General features: G+C 42.6%; 1 protein-coding gene across 1 annotated transcript in view; it reads right to left on the bottom strand.

Annotated features, from left to right (window-relative positions):
- osbp2b (oxysterol binding protein 2b) overlaps nucleotides 1-22,135 on the bottom strand; it is a gene marked incomplete at its 5' end in the record, with an annotated part of 56,344 nt that overhangs the window by 30,357 nt on the left and 3,852 nt on the right. Inside the window, 1 exon segment of the mRNA XM_083784209.1 lies at nucleotides 16,707-16,915. Within this exon segment, the coding sequence (XP_083640335.1) occupies nucleotides 16,707-16,915 (209 nt within the window).

Below are 22,135 nucleotides of genomic sequence, written 5' to 3'. Positions count from 1 at the left end.
TCAGCTCTCCACAACCAAACTGGGTAACTGTGCAGTGCAACCCATCACTGTCCCTAGACCTCTGCAGTACAACTCGGGCACTTTATCGGATCTAACACTCCCAAGAAGAATACAGACAAAAGGAAAGGAAACTATAAGAGTATGCTGTAGTTACTAAGCAATGTGTTTTATTGAAGCATAAGTGCAGTCTATAAGGTGGTGTGCATATAATTAAATACATTTGCTCTGCTAACTGGTAAAGGGCAGTTCCCCAATGTTTAGCAAATCTTTGTGTGATAGGGACTTTATGGTCTCCACCAGGCCAAAGGCATGGCTAAACAATTTTTTATTTTTTATTTTACTCCTACAAATTTTGTCCAAACACAAGCAAATCGGTACACAGTATCTTTCTATAGTGATTAAACAGTCTTTTAGATTTTTCATATTCCATCTTGATTGGCTAAGATTGGCTTCCAAAGTTTGCAGGAGTGCTCCGTTTTGAACAAAATGCCTCACGCAGCGTGTGGAAGTTTGCACGCACATTCCCACTAGGCTGAAGAAGAAATGCCACTTGAAAAAGCTACATGGTGGTGACACTATAACAGGCCAATTTGCGTATACTGTAACTGACTGTACTGTTACTGTAACCAATCTGCGTGAAACTTTGTATGCACACTCCCTGGAGGCCAAGGAAAAACCTTTGCCCTGCATTTTTAACATCTGCCTTTCATAGCGCCACCAGGAGGCCAACTTACGTTACAAAAATTGATGTTACTCCTTCAGATTTATCCAAATTTTCCCAATTGTATATTCAGTTATGTTTATTCTGTTTTTTAATGACTTGGGGCCTTAGGCCATTATTTTAAAGTTGCTGAAATACTTTTCAGATTATACTGTATGGTGCAAGTATGTATTTTAACATTTCATTCAATTAAAGGCTAGTAAGAATTATTTTAAAGTGCAAGATATTTTAAAGTGACATAATTTTCACTTTAGTAGAAACCTTTCAGCATGGACACCTCTGCGCAGGTTCAAGAGCAGTCAACCTGTCAACAAAATACTGATTCTATACGATCTATACTGTACAAAGAGGCAAAAATATATTCTCGAATGGTGTTGGGAACTGGGGGTAATATTAACATAGCAAGGGTCAACTTTTACCAAACAGCGTTGGCATCACGCAGAGGACAAACTCCATGTATGTGCAAATATACTTACTTGGCCAATACCATAACAACAAATTATGATAACTGACTTGAATAAGAAGTAGGACATTTCCATACAGTAACAAAATACCTGGTGACACTTTACCTGAGCAATGAGCATGCAAATTCATACATATAATTAACGCAACAAGGGTCGGTCTCTTCTCTCTTAACGACCACCATAAACACTGCCTGCCTATATCCTGGGCATAGAAGTGTAACTGTGAAATAACGTCCTCAACTAATGAATGCCACATGTAAAGCGTCTTTGAGTGTCATGAAAAGCGCTATATAAGTCCAAGATATTATTATTATTAATGAATGAATGAATTAAATGTATATAGCACCTTTCCAAACATAAAGGTACAAAGTGCTTTACAGAAACAGAAACAACAATCATAAACATCAAGAACATCAGAAATGACAAATGATATATTACACTTGGTTAAGTCATGATGACTTACTTGTAACCATTAGGTAATGGTGAGGACCAGAAATGAATGAGTTGATGATAAATTCAAGATTAATTCATGTATGAGTTCAGAAATCCTGTCACTGTGTGGACCAAAGTGATCCCTTACTTACAGACCCACAACACCATACAATATTATTGCGACCATAGGTATGTGGCGTCACACCTCGTGACCTCACCCCTCCATATATGGACACACCTCGTGACATCACGCCTCGTAACACGTCACGGCACCATATATGGCCATCTCCATATATGAAGATCACAACACTGACCTCATCAAACCCTGGATAGCATACATGGAGAAGACTGGACTGGACTCACCTAGATCTGCATATATGGAGCCAGCCAGCAACTCTACATCTGACCTCAAACCCTTAGATCTCCATATATGGAGCTGACCTGCTCCAACATTCCACACCAGATTAATAGTTTAACTCCTGCTTCCCAACTGGGCCGTATTAAGAAACTCAGATTTTTCAGCGCGACCTCAGGGTGTCTTACTGGTTATAAACAAGTACAAATTAGATCTCTCCATACATCAGCACTTCAATATTGATCCTAGGTCTCAATTAACTCACAAACACAATGTATGCATACAAGTACACAAACACGAAAACAAACAGTCTTGCCAACGCATGTGGGCTAGTGAGCTACAGCTCATACATATGCAAATGTACGGCGGAGCAGGCGCAAGGTAGAGAGGAAATGAGTCTGAGGAAAGGAAGAGCAGGCACGGGCAAACAGAAGAGAGGGAGGGATTGCGTGCCGAGAAAAAGAAGGAGCGAGAGGGAGGAGAGACCGCTCCTTCTACGGCGTGAGCGGTGCAGTGGAGGAGGCGAAGCACCTGCCATCAGCAGCACAGCCACAGAGACGCTTAACAGAGGAACAGAGAGAGAGAGAGAGAGAAGAGATGGATGAATGAATGGACAGAGAGAGAGAGAGAGAGAGAAGAGATGGATGAATGAACGGACAGAGACGCGACGGCTACCTCTCAGACACACGATGTGGAGGAGATGACAGGATGAAGAGCTTTTCTTGCAGGGCAGACGAAGAGAAGGAGCGGGGAAGCGGCTCCCTGCTCTGGCGCTGTAGCCATAGCCATAGCCATGGCCGTACTGACCCTGGGCGGGTTTACTCAGGCAGCCCGAGTTGCAGAAGGAGCGAACCGTCCCTGGTTCCCAGCAGCCCCGGACCTTCATCCCCCCTCACTGGACCTTCATCCCCCCCTCACTGCGGCCCCCGATTCCACTCCACGCTCCCTGAGACGCCACACTGCCCCTGGGCCGCTACATAATTCCACCGAGGGGGGGGGGGGGGGGGGGGGGGTGGAGGCAGAGACTTTCCTTATTCAGCATTGCAGCATACACACTGCCCATTTAAACACACACACACCCCAAAACATAGACAAACACACACATACAGTACCCAAACACAAGGGGAACAAGGCAGATGCTTTTTTTTCACACACACACACACACACACACACACACACACACACACACACACACACACACACACACACACACACACACACACACACACACACACACACACACACACACACACACACACACACACACCTCGGCAAAATTACAATTCTTCTCCACATGCTTCTCTCAATGCAGTGCAGAGTGGAGAGAAGGGAGGAGGGAGGGAGGGGAGCAGACAGTGAGTGAAGCAGAGAGGAGATAGGACTCAGCAGCCAGCTAAAGAACCAAGACCAGAATGCATTGCTTCTTCCTCATGACTTCCCTGCTGCTGCCAAGGCTGCTGCTTTTATACGATGGCATGAGGCAAGAGGAAGGCTCTGTAGCAGAGATACAGTAGCACTGTAGCACTGTAGCACTGTAGCAGACATACAGTAGCACTGTAGCAGACATACAGTAGCATTGTAGCAGACATACAGTAGCACTGTAGCTCTGTAGCAGACATACAGTAGCACTGTAGCAGACATACAGTAGCATTGTAGCAGACATACAGTAGCACTGTAGCAGACATACAGTAGCACTGTAGCAGACATACAGTAGCACTGTAGCTCTGTAGCAGACATACAGTAGCACTGTAGCTCTGTAGCAGACATACAGTAGCACTGTAGCACTGTAGCAGACATACAGTAGCACTGTAGCAGACATACAGTAGCATTGTAGCAGACATACAGTAGCACTGTAGCAGACATACAGTAGCACTGTAGCAGACATACAGTAGCATTGTAGCAGACATACAGTAGCACTGTAGCAGACATACAGTAGCACTGTAGCAGACATACAGTAGCATTGTAGCAGACATACAGTAGCACTGTAGCAGACATACAGTAGCACTGTAGCTCTGTAGCAGACATACAGTAGCACTGTAGCAGACATACAGTAGCACTGTAGCAGACATACAGTAGCACTGTAGCAGACATACAGTAGCACTGTAGCAGACATACAGTAGCACTGTAGCAGACATACAGTAGCACTGTAGCAGACATACAGTAGCACTGTAGCAGACATACAGTAGCACTGTAGCAGACATACAGTAGCACTGTAGCAGACATACAGTCGCACTCAAATAAAAGAATACACTGGAAGTGGAACAAACTTGCCAAAGACAAAGGGTCAAATAGCCCCAGACTGAATAGTCCATCTCTATCACAGCGTTAATTAAACTCGATTAATAGACAGTTTGACACTGAGGACTTTACTGTGTATTGACTGGTCCTTGGTAGACCAACAGCAGTTGGGCTATACGACCTCTTTGACTTTACTGTGTATTGACTGGTCCTTGGTAGACCAACAGCAGTTGGGCTATACGACCTCTTTGACTTCTGACCCTGAGTAGATCATGCAAAGGCCACAGGAGAGATTGGACATTGTTAGCGTGAAAAGCTGCCATAGCGTGCTCCGTTAGCTCCTGTTCCAGAAAGGAGCTCCCAGTGTACAGTACAGTACAGTACAGTACTGCAAGGTCACCTTGGGTACCTCAACACCTGCTCCTCCCCCCTCAGTATGTTGTGGGAATACTGAATGTGCAGTGCACGCGTGCATCACACGAGTTGTAAATAACCTCAATTACGTAACGTTACTGTAACTCTGTACATGTGACTGTACACGTGTCCTGTACAACCTCTATGCAAACACTTTCTTGCACACATGCATCCTGGTACCCTAATTGAAAAGGGGTGCAACGAGTATACCCGTTAATCCGTCTGTCTTCTTCTACCAAACCACAAATCTCTCCATGCACAAATACTAATGCATGCCATAGGGAACCATGCAGTACAGTACACTGCATGCTTCCATTACATTTTACTGTAATGCAAATTACAACACATTTTCCGCCCCTTCCCTTTCCACACGCACTAGAGTACATTGCGTGCTTCCAACTTTACCATACTTTTACAGCATAAATAATACAGTACATCACAGTACAGTATGAGTAGTACATTACAGCACATTACCAGTAGGACAGTACAGTACGGTATGAGTAGTACAGTATGCGTAATACAGTACAGTAAGAGTAGTACAGTACAGTACAGTACAGTACAGTACAGTACAGTACAGTACAGTACAGTACAGTACAGTACAGTACAGCCAATTAGCTAATTATGTTTAACTTTGTAAGCCCTCTATTTATGGACAACCATATTTATGAAGATGTACAGTATAATCTAAATTGAATTAGTGCTCCTACAGTACAGTCCAGATAACACAGCACTGACCGTATCTGTGACATATGAAACCTCAATAAATCTAGATTAGCTCTTCCATGAAAAGCAAATACCATGTCAGACAGAAAAGTTCATACAAGCCATGTGCACTCTCTATCAAATATTTGAGGGGCGCTCTTATCATCATACATCACATTCCGTACTCAGCCAATCAAATAATCACAAAAGGCATTCCGGCCAATCACTTTTGGCGTCTTCACTCTTCTGCCCTCACTTTTATCATCAATATGTACTTTGCTCAGCCAATGAAATCACGAGGTGGCATGGGGACTATCTGGTGATCAGTCAATCACAAGCCAATGTTTGTGTTTACACAAACCCGGAAAACTGGGTATAGGAGGGGCTAGGGCCCCTCAAAAACAATACCCCTATGAAGCAGGTGATGATTATTTGGAGGGTAACAGCAGTTACGGCCGAGCTACACCAGGCTTTCCGCACGCGTTTACGCGCACACGCGAGCCCCGCATACGCGCACCTAAAATAGGACTGGACCTATAAGTGTGTGTGTGCGTATATGCGTAAACGTGCGCTGAAAAGCAAGCCTGGTGTAGCTCAGCCATTAAGTACACTGGCAGTGACTGATAACACCCATAATGCAAGATGTGCTTTGTGTGAAGAGGAGACAATAAGGGCATAGGCTACTGGCAAAACAGTACTGTTTGCAAGTTGCAGTGTTTATAGACCATGGTTGATACAAATCAATGCTATGATACCACACTTCATCCCTCCTCATCAAACATAACATTGTTCACCCAAGCAGCTATACTGTGCTCTTCATTTGATTAGGGAAAGCTTTACACACTGCTCGAGTTCATCCGTCTTCTGTTGCTATGGTCCTGTAGAAATATATGAAAGCGGCAGGGCATGAACACAGGGAGGCTGCTGTAGTACATTGCAAGTAGTAGAGTACTGACAGGGGAAGCTTGTTGGACTGTGAACAAGTCCTAAATGCCTAGAGGCATGCATGAGGCAACAACACATGAAAGCCTCAATTACTATCATACTGGCCATCATAAATTGCTTTCATTTAGGGTCGCCCGGGTGGCGGGGGGTTAAAGTTCCTGACCACCACCTGGGTCGATTCCTCCACATCAGGGTTCGCTGGGCATTCCAACGAACACAATTGTCCATGTTTGCAGCCAAAATGCTGGATGGACAGCCCCCCACCCAGACTATGCATACATATTGTACGATGTAGATTAGTCATGTACTATGCACTTTCTTCTTTTAACTGCAATGATGAGCCTGCACAAACAAGAATTTCACCCATGTTACTTGTAATGTGATGTGACAATAAAGTTTGATTCTGATTCTGTCCTTGAGGAATACATTGAACCACTAACTGCTCCCGATAAGTATGTCGGTACATGTTTATTTTTTTATTTTTGAGGGGCGACAGCTTTTGTCCTCACATGTCTCAATATTTGCCATCGACAATGAGAGGGGAATTCAAGTAAAATGTCCGCTAAATCTTGTCCACATACATCTCAATATTTGCCATTGACAATGAAAGGAGAAATTAGATCAAATTTCTGCCAAATATGACGTCAATTAAACATCAAAACATTAAAGCCATTGACATTGAAGGGAAAATGTACGTCATATGACATATGTAGATGAGCAAATCGGCCAACCAAGCACATAAATTCAGTTCAATTCATCTTACATGATCATTATGAAAAGGTGGACTTTTTTGAGGGGAATCAAATATTGTTATATGTTGTCATTATTACATCATACAGTATATCATATTATATATCAATTGCAATAAATGAAGCCTTGTCATGAAAAAGTGAGGACAGACAAGTGAGGACACCAATTGTCACTTCACACGGGTGTGATTTCTTTTATACAATTAATCACTTTTGTTTTGTTTTTATTTTGACATTTTTATTTGAAATTGTAATTAAATTAAATAAGTGTAGCCTACACACTCATCTGCTCCATTCTCTTTTTTGAATGCTCTGATCTTTTCTCCTTTAAAATAAATACAAATAAATTCTCATTAGCCCAATTTCTGCATTAGGAAATATAAATCTAGACACAATCAATCCACCAGCACTGTGCTCATTAGTGCTTAAAAATAAGGAAATAAAAAAACCACACAAAAGAGAAGAAATATGGTCATAATTTGGCATCTCCTGATGAAGTGGTGTTCATCATGTCGTATTCATAGTTTTCTTATGCAAATAAGGCTTTAATTAACAACTTAAGAGTCCAGAGCAATTGCCTCAGAGGAGTGAAGTGGCTGTTCTCTTCACGTTGGACCCGACGACCTCACTATTTTCTTTTTACCGTTTGATTAAATTAAGTTTTCCTTTTTTTGGTTGCCAATGCACAAGCCCGACTGCATCTGCATCTGCATCTCACACACACACACACACACACACACACACACACACACACACACACACACACACACACACACACACACACACACACACACACATCTGAAATATCTAGGACACTGTCTGCCCTGTGCTGCTTCAGAATAAGACATGATGAATGAAAGAGAGGCAACGAGATTGAGGCAGGAAGAAACTATTTAAATCCAAGAGAAATATAAGAAGGCAGAGGAAACACAAGATGGCAGAGCAAAGCAGAGGATAAGGTGAAATGTAATGTGCTAACAAGGAAACCCAACAGATATGGAAACAAAGTGAGACAGAGCCAAACAAACAGGTATGAAGAGGAAGACGAGTTATATGAGTGAGTGAGAGTGAGAGTGAGAGTGAGAGTGAGAGAGAGAGAGAGAGCACAGGTCATAGATTGATGTGCTTGTGTGGCCAACAGTGGGTGGCATGGAACTGGGTGTTTTGTTCTGCTCATGAAGGGAATGTGTTGACAACGACCACGGTCAGACTCGGTATGTGACCGTACACAGAGTCCCACGGAGTCGGAGAAACTTACTGTTACACTGAAGCAGCACAAAACTAAGAAGTTAAGAACCGCCACAATGTTTAATCTGTCTCTCTCATACTGGATAATATGCACTGGGGTTAAACTATTTACCGTAACTAAACTGTGTCAGCAATAAGCTGACACGGTTAACATCAAAAGGGTAAGACAGCACATGAACACACACTCCAATATTCTCTACCGTAGTAACTGCCTAGCTAACTGATGATTAAAAGCAATAAATGTCCTATATCAGTCACCATTAAATTAGCTCAGAGAACAGCTTTCCATACAGGATTAAGACCGTAGAAAAGGGGAAACATTACAAGATACATAATTTGTACCACAAAAGCACCAAAAGAGACATTTCTGAATAACAAGGCATTTTGATACTTTATTAGTCAGAAATGTAAACAGCACATGGTGGTACAGTAAGACATCAATGCTAAAATGACTAATGCTAAAATGACTTTAATCAGCTTATAGCTAGTGATTATAAACAAAACTCACTTCACATAAGATAGTATCTCTGAAACCACTCAGTATTTTGGATACATAGTTACACATCAGGGCTCGACTCACAGTCTCCTTGCTATGCACAGAAACAACTCTTCCTCTCACACTTCCACATATAATGGAACTTCAAACTTGTATAGAACAAAGCAAGACTATCATATATCTGATGACTAATTTACTCATTAATACTGAATGTTGTCAGCCAAAGGATTTAGTACAGTGTATCCATATTAATCTTCCCAACTAGTTCCACCACTGTCTAGCTTAAAGCAGGCATTTCCCCCTAAAACATCAGCTTAGTCCTAGGGCTTTTAAAATGTTTGACCCCTCTACCTAACCATGGTAATGACAAAACAATAGGATATAGAATAAAATGGTGAATACAGAGAAACATTTTACACAACACACATAGATGAGCATATCGTGGTTGGGATCAAAGCATGTACTTACACAAAGGGTAGAATGTGCCTATTCATGACTCTATTTTTCCACCAGTGACAGTCCTTGCAGGAAGAGAGCATTTATATAGCAATAGGAAGAGGGTACGAAGCATGAGTTGGAAAAAGCAGGTTATTCCATTCAGGATCGAGCCCCGCTGGTTGAATAGCACAGTAAAGGCTTAGAGAGGGAGAGAGAAGGAGGGAGGGGGAGTCAGGGAGAGGAGGAGGGAGGGGGAGTCAGGGAGAGGAGGAGGGAGTGAGGAGAGGAAATGAGCAAGCGAATGAGGGAGAGATTGGAAGAGAGAGTGAAAGAAGGCGGGGAGGCAGTTGGGGACAAAAAAATAACAAGGTGGAGACAGAGTGGAAGATGCATTCCTAATCCATCCACACACTGTCCCCTTGGATGCGTTATGTTTAAGCACCATGGACAGTTAATCACCTTTTATACCCATTCACAGGAGAGTGGCTATACTATGGTGAAGAAGGTAAAGAAAGATGAACTGGGAAAAGCAGAGAGCAAGGACAAAGTGAAGCCAATGAAGAAAAACAATGGTTGCCTAACAAGTAAAAAAAATCAGCTCAGTGGTCTTGAGGTTAGAGTGTGTTCGCTAGACTATAAAAATGGGATCCCTGCAATGTCTCCCTGCTTGGCACAAAGCAAGCATCAAGGGTTGGATTGGGGGTAAGTCCCTGTGACATTCTAGCATCATGTCCAGGGGGTGTATTGTACATGGTACATCAAGCCGCCTCATACAGAAACAGGCTCCCGCACTATGGGTTCGTTCCTACTTCCTACGGTTACTTACTTCATCCAGAAACAGACTAAATATTTACAGTAGAGAAGTTTGCTGTCACACAAAGTCTGGAGGATTTTGAGACAACCCCTTTGGAACGGTTTTAATTAGGATGACAGAAAAAATAAATACATGTGGTATGGTATATATATATACTGTATATATATATATATATATATATATATATATACACATACAGTACATACATACATACATACATACACCTGTTTGCAAATTTATAGCTGCTTGCATCAGTCACTCACTTCAGGAAATACATTGGAAATAAATGCCAAGTTTGTGAAGGTCACAAAATTCAGAATTTAATTAAAAACTATTTCAGAACACCTTTCAAGATATCTAAATTTGATAACAGTGATTTTGAGTACCTTTTTTTTCGTTTTTTTTTTTTTCTTTCGTTTTTTTTGTGTGTGCCAAATTGTCCCTTTTTGTTCTTTCGTTTGATTTGAGTTTGGTTTATTTGCTGACAAAAGCTTATTCTGTAATATTTTACTGGTCCAGAAAGGCAAATAAACATACATACAGTACACCTGAAGCTACTTCACGGGCATTGATAACCGATCAGTTGAAATTAAAAGTCACCTCTTGGCTCCCAGACTGACTTGCAGTCCCTGGAGTTCATCTAGTTTGATGTGGAGTTTCAAATAATTGTGTGGTTGTTTCTATTCTGTGTGGGTCAAGGTCAGGTGCAGTAGAGCTGCCTGCCTGCTTCCTGCTGCTCAGCTCCCAGCTGCTCGCTTTTTAACCCATTCTGACCTGAGATCAGATTCATACAAGGTTTCCACTGGACAGACACTGGTCCGATGAACCCATTCTGACCTGAGATCTGATTCTAGAAATGTCAGTCGTTCTTAGATTTTTCAAAAATAGCAGACCTACAAGCTCGTATCGCGCCACTCGGTGGCGCGATATGAGCTTGTAGATCTGCTATTTTTCAATAGCTAAAGCATAACATGATGCTAACACCAAAATGGGTGCCCGTTCAGAATGGGTTAATTGCATGCACTACATTAATTTGAAAACATAATGAGAAAACCACTGAATGGATTCAGGCAAACTCAAACTGGGTTTCTCTTATTCGGCTGATAGTAATGTAAGGTGCCGCAAGAGGCACTGCAATGCATCACATTTTTCTGCTATCTTCGCAGAGCAACATGGTTGTTGTACTGTAAATATAAATTAGCATACTTGATCTCCTCACCTCTAAACAAGAGACAACATATTGCATTATGTTGGCAATAGTTGATGATAATAGTATTTCTCTTCTTTTTCTAATGTAGGGCATCGGTTCGGGAGGCATGGGGTAAAGATCACAGTGGAGAACGATACCTCTGGCTTGGCTGGGTGCTCCAACAAACACACTCAACACGAGCTGTCCAGCAACTCTTACAGGTTGGTCCGAAGTACCCGTTTAGCAAGGAGTGGAACAGGGAGGAATAGCGTGTTCCTCTTCACATGTTACACCCTCCCAGTGACACTGTCTGATTTAAAAGTGGCTGGTGACTCCATGTGTATTGTGTATCAGAGGAGAGTAGACGTGAGGTTGTCTACAATGTGTAGTACATGCTTCCTAGACCAACACTAGGGGTTGGCAGTGAGTGGCAAGGAATACATAAGGTGGGGATTGGCATAACGAATACATTTTAAAAAGGATAAAAAAAGTTTAGTTTAGAAACGGTTTTTTAGAAACGTTTTCTACAGCGAACAAATACATTTGCCAAGCTGTTCAGGAGAACTCTCAAAAGATTAAGTGCCACAATAGAGGATGTATTGAAACAAGGGGAAACACTGCCACCTGCTGCCTTAGTGGCACACAAACAACAGCTTATAGGCCATCATTCAGCATACAGAGTTAGTTTCACAGATTAGTGAGGTGCATTATTGGATGAGACTGATGGAGAAATGATGAACAAAATACCAAAGCACCACAGAAACCATGCCCAATTGTGATATTATTCACCCTGCACTAGTGGACTCTCCTCCTACACAGTCTCTAGGAGGTGGAGATGAGGTCAAACTGGGACATGGGGAGAGTAGGTGAAAGAAGGAAGGAAGTTTATCCAACACCCATGTACTGTATGTTAACCACTTGTACTTTGTTGACATGCCCAGAATATAGGGATGCTAGGGTTAATGTCATGAGATGCTCTCAAACTTCTGGAGAAGACACAATAAACAACTATCTGTGAATTTGTGGTTAGCCTCTGCTAGTCTCCACTAGAGGCATTCATAGAAACGAAAGGCCCTGCCAGATAGAGAGCGTCAAATCAGGCCACTTGTTCATATTTGAAGTGTCAAATAGTCTGTCTATTAAATTTGGCTACACCACAATTATGAATTAATCATTTGAACCACATCACACCAAAACATCACACACACGCACGCGCGTACGATCTGTATCAACAACTTGAGCTGTATCAACATTACCCCACTTCACATAATGCGTGTAAACAACTACAGTGATAATGCAATAATTGCTTGAAAGCTTGCAAATGCGACAAGTTGGTCATACAATGGTGAACAGTGATGATACTGTACGATGGCTATTCGTCTATCCATTATGGTTCGGTAATTCTATTATTCAGAAACCGCACAGAGCTTGCATAGTGAAATGCACACCAGCCCTTATGATGTGCAGCAGAATCCAACTCACGCCCAGGATTACAGCTTAGCCCATTCTGACCTGAGATCAGATTCATACGAGTTTTCCACTGGACACACGCTGGTCTGATTAACCCATTCTGACCTGAGATCAGATTCTAAAAATGTCAGTCGTTCTTCGATTTTTCAAAAAATAGCAGACCTACAAGCTCGTATCGCGCCACTCGGTGGCGCGATATGAGCTTGTAGATCTGCTATTTTTAAATAGCTAAAGCATAACATGATGCTGACACCAAAATGGGTGCCCGGTCAGAATGAGTTAGGCAATTGGCACCGGGTGAAAAATGGGTTTCCAAATTGTGGGATACATTTTTAAATAAAAGAATAATCACGGTTCTGAATTCGATAACGTGGTATGCCTTACACAACCGTGGTATTGCGGTTATTGCACCCAGCCCTACAGATGACTTATTGACAAAATGGACGAGTCCAATAAAATGATATTAAACCACCAAAACAACAGGGTGCTTTCCCAACAAGGTAAAAAAATGTAATCACACCTGTGTGAAGTGAGGGGGCACTCTTATCACCATGCAGCATCTCATTCTGGCCAATCACAATTTACATCCTCACTTTTCTGTCTTCACTTTTCTGTCCTCAAACCGTACTTTGCTCAGCCAATCAAATCATCGCTATGGGGTGATCAGCCAATCAAATCATCGCTATTATTCACAAAAACACACAAAGCTGGGCATAGGAGGGGCTAGCGCCCCTCAAAAACTCATTCTATACGGTCACAGCCATATGCTCAGCTTGTCTATTAGAGGAGACATAATAATGGTGTATGCACATGGAAAAGTCCTCAGACAGGCAAACAAGTCTATACACAACCAAACAAAAGAATTACAGTAAGATCAAAGGCTTAGAGTTCTGATTACTGAAAGAGGCGAGATTAAATTGAGAAACATTCTCTCTCTCTCTCACTCACTCACTCACTCACTCACTCTAAATTTAGTCAACTGACTTTCAGATGGAGACCAGGGCCAGAGCCTGTCTGAGTCTCTATATATCTCGTGGGGCAGAGAGGCTTTTGGGATGGTGCCAGGGTGAAACATGAAGAAAGAAAGGCCCTCAGAGTCATTTCCCACAGCCTTTGACCTGTGCTACCAATCGCAACTGCCCAAGAATGAGTCCTTTCGGAAAGCAGAGAGGTTCCGTTGTCAAGATGAGACTGAATGGGAATCTGGTTCTCAGGTCGGTAACCTTAGCCTTACTCTCTAGTCTGTGCTCCAGCTGGACCGAACAGACAGGGCTGCCCTCTCCTGGCTTGGATTGGAATCTGACACAGAAACTCTTAGAACCACAGTTATGAATTTTAAATGTCAGTGTAGGGGTGAATCATGTTTCTACAACAAACATTTGTAGCATTTGTGGTGCCCCCTATTGGTAAATGTGGGGTGCATCAGTCCAAATACTGATGCACCCCACAACTGACACAGCCATGGGTAGACTACCAGGCCTGGTAGAAATCAGCGGTCTGAGAATTAGTTCAAAATAAAACCACATATCTAAGCTTGGTGCTGAGAGAACATTGAGGGAACAAAGTGAATAGCAATACAAACAATACACACATCTTCGACACACATTAAAAGCAGCTAATTGCGCTGTTTCTCCTCCTATTACCCCATTTGCCCAGGTCAACCATGGTGGAATTTCAAACAAATTTAAAAAAAAAAAAAATCTTAAATAAGCGATTTACCACAAAACCCCACCGCTCACCCTCGGAGCTGTTCTCAGGGTGGAGTTATGAAAACGTTCAGATTAAGGTAAGAAACACCTAGTCCGGAATTATCCTTTAATGCAAGAACAATAGCTTCTGTTACAGCATGCTATCTTTCCAGGAATTGTATTAGCTGCAATCTAGAATTACTTTAATTGATAGACTGAGTTAAAACGGGTGCTATGACAAAGGTATATCATTAGGTTCCCAAGTTGCATCGTTCCCAAATTCCCAAGTAGGCCGGTGGCTGACTGCGACGGGCACGTACAGGTCTAGTTGATATAATGTTAATGTTATATCAATTAAAGTAATTCTAGAATGCCGCTTTAATTTCTCAGAATACCGGTATCTCTATTGGTTTATTATTGATCTGATTTGGATTGTGGCATGATGATGTGCGAAAGTCCAGGGTTATTTTTGGTTTAAGACACATTAAGGTCCAGGACATGTTTTATCTCACCAGGACATGACATGAATTACAGCTGGTTGGCATCTACAGTCTAAATATACCAAAATTGCGGAATGTTTGCTTTTATGATGTCAACAAGGTCTTCGATTTGTATTAATTACACCTCCTTCTATCATATCTAAACAAGTAAACATCCCTCTGATAAAAGCTGTATGGATAATTTTCTCAATGATTTAGAGTTTCTCACTATTGACCCAAGGTGGACAGCAAACTGGACAGGCCTTTAGGTGAGATTATAGAGCCTAGCAGTCCCGCCCCCTACCAGGGCCCAGGAAATGATTCTCAGTTAATTTTCCTCAAACTTTTCAAATAGTATTTATTTAATTAAAGACCTTTTAAGCCTCGTACAAAGCCAACTCTTGTCGTGACAAATCATGACAACAAACACATTTTTTTGGGCCAAAAAAAGAATTAGAAAGAAGAAAGAAACAGCAGGTTACAACACCAGCCAACACCAACTCGAGTTGGCTTTGTCCGCGGCGTAACAGTCTTTAAATAAATACTTTTTGAAATGTCTATGGGAAAAATGCATTGGGTATCATTTCCTGGGCCCTAGGGGCTACTAATTATACTAAATCTATGCAAAGTGGTAAGGCAAAGGCAAAGATTGGACCTGTTTAACGAGTCAGTGGAGATTGTAAACTGCTTGAGAAGAGGCCTCTCAAGCAGTAATCTCACTCAGGACAAGAACCCACAGAATGCAGATCATTCCAAAATGTCATTGCTCAACACAGAAAGTGAATTTAGTGCTCAGAATATAAGCCATATGCCTTGAAGTCAGAATATTTTTGAGGATCAGATTGTCTGCTTCTGGGGGGGTCAGCTTTCATTTTACAGTATCCTAACACTCTTAGATACTCAACCATACAGTAGATCTTCTTTCCTTGCCTTTGATCATAAAGTTAATAAACAAAATGACCAATTATAATTTTATATTGCATAAGATGGGTGTATCTGATTCTGACATATGTTGCATTGTAAATTATATATATATATATATATAAAATCTTGAGTAACACACCTTAGCAACATAAATGGCTCACGGTTTATTTTTCTATTTATGGTATTGGTAATTGACCAGAAATATAATGCGTTTTGTGATGCAGTACAGTATGTACGTATCTCTGGGGTATCCTTCAGATTCACAGCTTGCTGAACTTTTAACTGTTAACCTAATAAGCCATCCATCCATCTTCAAACGCTTATCCGTAGATCGTAGTCGGGTCGCGGGGGCTACAGCTCCACCAGAGAGTATTTTTTTTAAGTTTCCTCCTCCTGGACCTATTAGTAATAACCACTTATTTACTCTCTCAATTTTCTACTTGACCTTTACTCTCTGGAGCAGACTGGCTAACAATCATTTAAAAGACCTCTATGATAGTGATACTTCTTTCTACCTTTCTACCTGTCTTAAATGTAGTCTGCCACATTCACATTTGTTCCCTTATCTCCAGATCTGCCACTTAAAAATGTATTCCTTTCCCAGGCAGGCACCATCAAGAATTATTATGAGAGCCTTTTTAATCTCGTACTCAAGAGGGTGCTTACAGCTGTCTGAAATGTATCAAAACACCATGTCTTTGAACAGTCTCCAAGTAAAACTCCAGATGAGAGGGGTAACTGGAAATTGAACAGAGGGCCTGGTTGGAAGTGGCGGTTTTTTTTTGCTATCTATTTACTGTTAGTTACATTGTTAGTATTATTGTAATCTGAGTTCCCAGAAGTTTTCGCCAGCTACTGCATTACTGTAATGATAGATATGATTTTCTTTTGGGTTCTCTGTTAAAGGTACTGTACATAATTGCTACATCTGCTCTCTTACCAGACTGATCATTCATCATGCGGATGGCTTTAGCCTTGGCCAACTCCAGTGCTGTGACCCATCTTTGGCGCTCCACTTCTGTGCTGGCCTTCAAGTGGTAAGTGCGACCACCACTGCTCAACACAATGTTGCAGGCGTCCTCTGTGTCGATGTGTGCTGTGGCCAGGTTGATTGTGCCACGACAAGTGTGGGCCATCTCTGCCTGTGTCCTGCAATAGAACACCAAAAAGACACAGACAGACACAGACAGACAAGAAACAGTGAAACACATTAGCCTAGTACGTGAAACCTAATGTCTTTGTCGGATGATTATCGCAGACAGGGAATAATCTACTGGAAGGCTTTTTTATTAGAAAGCAGTTCAGTTCTGAATGTGATAACAGCTGGGACAAGGCTGAGTGTGGAATAGGAATTCTCAATGGCAATAAGCAGAGAGGCAGAGAGGCAAGGAGTTACAGAACCAACATAGATCGACAGAAGTAAACACTCCAAAAGCCATGCAACAGAAGAAAGACCTGGTCACTTTAAAATCTCATAAGACATACTGATATAACTCTGTAGAACATACTTTCATTAATGAGTAAATATAATAATTCCTGTTCTGTGTGTGTCACTCTGTGCGTGCGTGCGGGTGTGTTTGTATGCGCGCACGCATGCGCGTGCACAGAAGTGTGGATATTGTTGGCATTACTAGTCAAAAACCAACTGTTGTACATTCAGTGGAACACAAACAGTCTAGATAACAAGGCCATTGTCTGACTCGAAGAGCCCATAGTGAGCAAAACCAAACAATGAATAACAGCGGGGACAAAGCGGGGACAAAGAAAGAAAAGACTGAGAGGTTGTAAGATAGAGGCATAGCAAAGGAGTGAGAGTGAACAAGTACAAGGGAAAGACAGAAAGAGGAGAGAAAATGTCATGAGGTGGAGAGCAAGAAAGTGTTCTTGTATTCATGTATTTGTGATTAATTTGTCCGTGCCTTAAGATATACTGTACTGTATGTATGCAGTGTTTTCATTTCAATTCATTCAGAATCAGCAGCAGTAGCTGCCTCTAGAAAGCACATAGTAAATCTTCACATACTGTAAACACAGTGTACGTACATAGTATATGTTTTCCAATAGCCCATTTTTGAATGCCAGTCACTGTTTTTGATCAAAAAAACTATAATGATTCAATATTGTATGAAACACCTGGCTTTATTTTTTATTTTTGTTTTAGAAAAAGAACATCTAGGGGACTCTTTTGTCTTTGCCAATATCCCCTTTCCACTCCATGCTGGCATGCTGGCTCCCTGACATTATGTATAGTTAAAATGTACAGTATAAGAACTTGGCTGACACCACTGTAGCATGCAGTGGAGAGTATATGTACTTCTTGCCTTTGTGTCAATGGGACCCGACATCCATCCACTCTCACTGAGACCCAGCTGCCACCAGCAGAAGTCTCTCAACAGTGTTCAGCCTGCCCTATACCAGCCTCGGCCTCAGTTGACACCGACACTGACAGGTGCCTACTGGCTTATTAAAGAGGTTCTGGTAACAGGTAGAGGTTAGAGTTAATCTCTAAACTCTACCTGGCGGGGATTCACTGCCACTATAACAGCATGCGCCAAGTCTTGCTATAAATGCTGATCCAGAAACAGGCACTTTAGTGCACCGCTCTTTCCCAGGCAGGCGGGCACTGGACAAGTTATGCTGAAAATATTAACGGGACAATGCAGAAGACATGCAGAGCCACAGGGAGGGCAGGGCTACAGAACAGCCCAGTCTCCAGCCTAGCCCAGCATAGCATGGGCTTGGCAACCTGGCACTGACCAAGACATCCAACTCTTTCGAGTGTATACATGAGATCCATGCAGATCCCCTCCACCCGGCAGGAAAGCAGGGCCATGCAAAGGCCATGGCATTAGGAGAGCCAAGGAAACTGCAAAAGCTGGGAAACGGAGATAAGAACCGAGGAGCATTGAGGCACTGGAGAAGAAGGGCAGAGGGGCTTGAGGGAGCGAGAGTGGAATTGAGGCAAATAGAAATAGATGGGGGGGGGGGTCCTGTATGCTGTGCTGAGCCGGCAGAGAATTACAGGGCTTTACCTGTCGTTCCCTTGTGCACACATCCTCACAAAACACAAATCCACCGATCTGGAGCATGTAATGACAGAACAACAGCCTATGAACATATGCAAAAATAAATAATAAAGAAATGACACAGGCTGGAGCACACACACACTAGACAGAACATACAGGCGGCATAGAGATAATACACAGTGACAGTGCAAATAATGAGACACAGGGCTGTAGTAATAAAACACAAAGAGAGCAAGAGAAACAGAGGAATTGGTCATGTTATGCGGCCTGTTGTATACTTAAATGCATGCCAAAGTCACATACTGAAAATGGCTCACATCTACAAGCTCACAACCCATTAGAGCATTAGCGCAATGTGTTGTGACTTGTGAGCTTGTAGATCGGATATTTTTGGTGTGAGGCACCCGCTTGCAAGTCGCAACTAAGGCTTAGGGATAGAAACAAAAACAGGAGACATTTTGTAACCAAGGTACAGATACTGTGGCAGGTGGTATGACCTGAACCACTGAAAGACTGGAACTGATGATATTGAATGTGGCCAAAGAGTCCTTATTCTCTATTCTCAAATTTTCACCTTCACACATAAACACATTGACCCCCCCTTCCCCCTAACACACACACACACACACACACACACACACACACACACACACCTGGTGCCAAGACCAAGGAGGAGGCCATTAACATGATTAGATCACACAGCTTCCCTTCTCTTCTCTCCACAGCTCTCAAGTCACTCTGTTGATTTGCAAGGCTAGCGTACAAGGCTCTGAGCAGGCTGTGCCCTCCAGCTGGGTCCCTGGCCTGGCTAGCTCACTACTCATCCAAACCACCTCGCCAACCACCCCTTACCAAAGAACACAGTGTCAGCAGCAGTAGCGCCATAATAACCTGACTCTCCATAGTGACAAAGGTTTCTGAGCTCCCTGCTTTGCACTCAGTGTGACACTATCCTGATTCAGTCCTATGTTAGACCTGATCCCAGACCTTGGCTGAGAAGAGTAAGACAACAGGACATCAGAACTACTCTGCTATGAAACAGAAGGCCACAGCCTTCAGTGGATCCACTGTCGCAGATCCCATCGCAGATCCCATTGCACTCAAGGCTTTAATTCCCCATAAGCTTTCCTAACGCACCAAGTCGGATTTCCTGTAAGAGGTGACTAAGCGGTGCTCAGGGTATTAAAGCCGTGAGAAGTCAATTAAGAAATTAAAAAATAAAGAAAGTGCAGTGAGAAGGGGGCATGTGACATATCCTAATACGATTTACACGATGAGCCTATCTTAGTGATTTATTATGCAAAACAAGAACAGAGGGATGTCTTGGGACATAAGGCTGACGAGGGATAAAACATAGGCAGCCCGCTCACAGTTGCAGCGTCAGAGCAAATGCGAGTGAGTCAATGGAGAAAGTGCAATGTTGCAAAGTTGCATCTCTATAAAAACCTATTACATTTTAACTGGCTCGAGTGCTGAGTGCGTCAGGTCCTCTGCAGAGTCAGATCACATATTATGGTCTGCCATCGCCCTTTGACTGCTTGGCCAACAGCTGGAAATCCCATTCTGGACTGCTTCCTTTCATAAACACCGGCCTAAGAAATGAAAGGTAATCCTAAGGGCTTTGCTGTTGATTCATGTCTTGTGGGACAAACTGACTTCTCTCCGTTGACAAAGGCAACACATTGCAGTGGATAGTTGGATAACACTGATCCATGTTGTGATCCTCGTGATTCCGATGTGACAATAGTCCACCGGGTATTAACATGCATCATTCTATGATGATCTTTTTTTTAAGGGTGCAACCACTCCTATAGACAGCTATGTGTGTCCCTGGGTGTCACTGTTGCACAGCCTAACACACACACACACAGGCCAGGGATGAAGGCTTGTACAGTACAGTACAGTACAGTACAGTACAGTACAGTACAGTACAGTACAGTACAGTACAGTACAGTACAGTACAGTACAGTACAGTACAGTACAGTACAGTACAGTACAGTACAGTACAGTACAGTACAGTACAGTACAGTACAGTACCACTCACTTAAGTTCAGACAGGTCTGATTTTTGTTCAACTGGGTGATGTCAAGCCATGCAACCACATCATATGCTTAAAGCTGATACCATTAAATCTTTATAAATGAAGCAAGGCTTCTCTGGCCAAATGGAATACGCACCCAGTCATGAAAGCATTGAATTCTTAATCACACTGTATAGCTTCCCTATTCTGGGGTAAACATTTGCAAAAAATAATTCTGTACAAGCTCACAACAAATTGCATTGTGAGCTTGTAGATATGCTATTTTAGATATTTGGTAAATAAGGGGGGAGCCTAATAGACCCCTGGGGGACTATGGTCAATGTATATAGGGTTTAAGTGGTTAATATTAAAGGGACAAAGAGCAAGACCAACTAGAAAAAGTGCCCTTCTGGGCACAGGTCTCCACCAGGATTTCTTCCTCAGCCTAGTGGGAATATGCGTGCACAGTTTCATCGCAATCGGACGCTGCGTTGAGGAGTTGTGGCGAATTGTACAAAGCGGGCTACTCCTGAAAACTGTAGGAGCCAATCGTGGCCAATCAGGATGGAATATGAGAAATCAAACAAACCTGTCTTGATCACATGACTATGGAGATCATGTGTACCGATTTGCGTGAAATTTGGATAAAATCTGAAGGAGTAATAATAGAAAATGTGTTTTACATATGTCGGCCTCCTGGTGGCGCTATAAAGAGCAGATGTGAAAAATTCCAGACAAAGGTTTTTCCTTGGCCTCTAGGGAGTTGGCATACAAAGTTATCCACAGATCCGTGCAGTTAGAGGTAAAAACACTTTTCGGCCAGTTATAGCGCCACCTTGAGGCTGAGTTGAAATTGTTCATGTGGCATTTCGTCCTCGGCCTAGTGGGAATGTGGGTGCCCAATTTCACGGAAATCACGCGATGTGTTCATGATTTGCAGCATTTTGTTTGAAACTGAGCACTCCTGTGAACTTTGGAAGCCAATCTTAACCAATCAGGATGGAGTCTGATAAATCTGAAAGACCCGTTTTGTTGAATGGCTCTAGAGAGACTGTGTACCAATTTGCGTGATGTTTGGACAAAATCTGTAGGTGTACTGTGCAAAAACTTGTTTTGCACAAAGCGGCCTCCTGGTGGCACTATAACAGGCCGTTCTGGAAAGTTTGGGGCAGAGGTTCATCGTTGGCATCCAGGGAGTGTGTGTGCAAAATTTGGCATCGACCGGGTTAACGGTGGCCGAGATTAGCTGCTCACGGACACACGGACGGACGGACGGACACACGGACACACACACGGACACACGGACGGACGGAGTGCAAAACA

This window comes from Protomyctophum parallelum (genome assembly GCF_964188405.1).
Source record: "Protomyctophum parallelum genome assembly, chromosome: 15".
NCBI classification, from domain to species: domain Eukaryota; kingdom Metazoa; phylum Chordata; class Actinopteri; order Myctophiformes; family Myctophidae; genus Protomyctophum; species Protomyctophum parallelum.
Note: the sequence above shows the minus strand (reverse complement) of the source record. Positions and strands in the feature narration are given on the sequence as shown.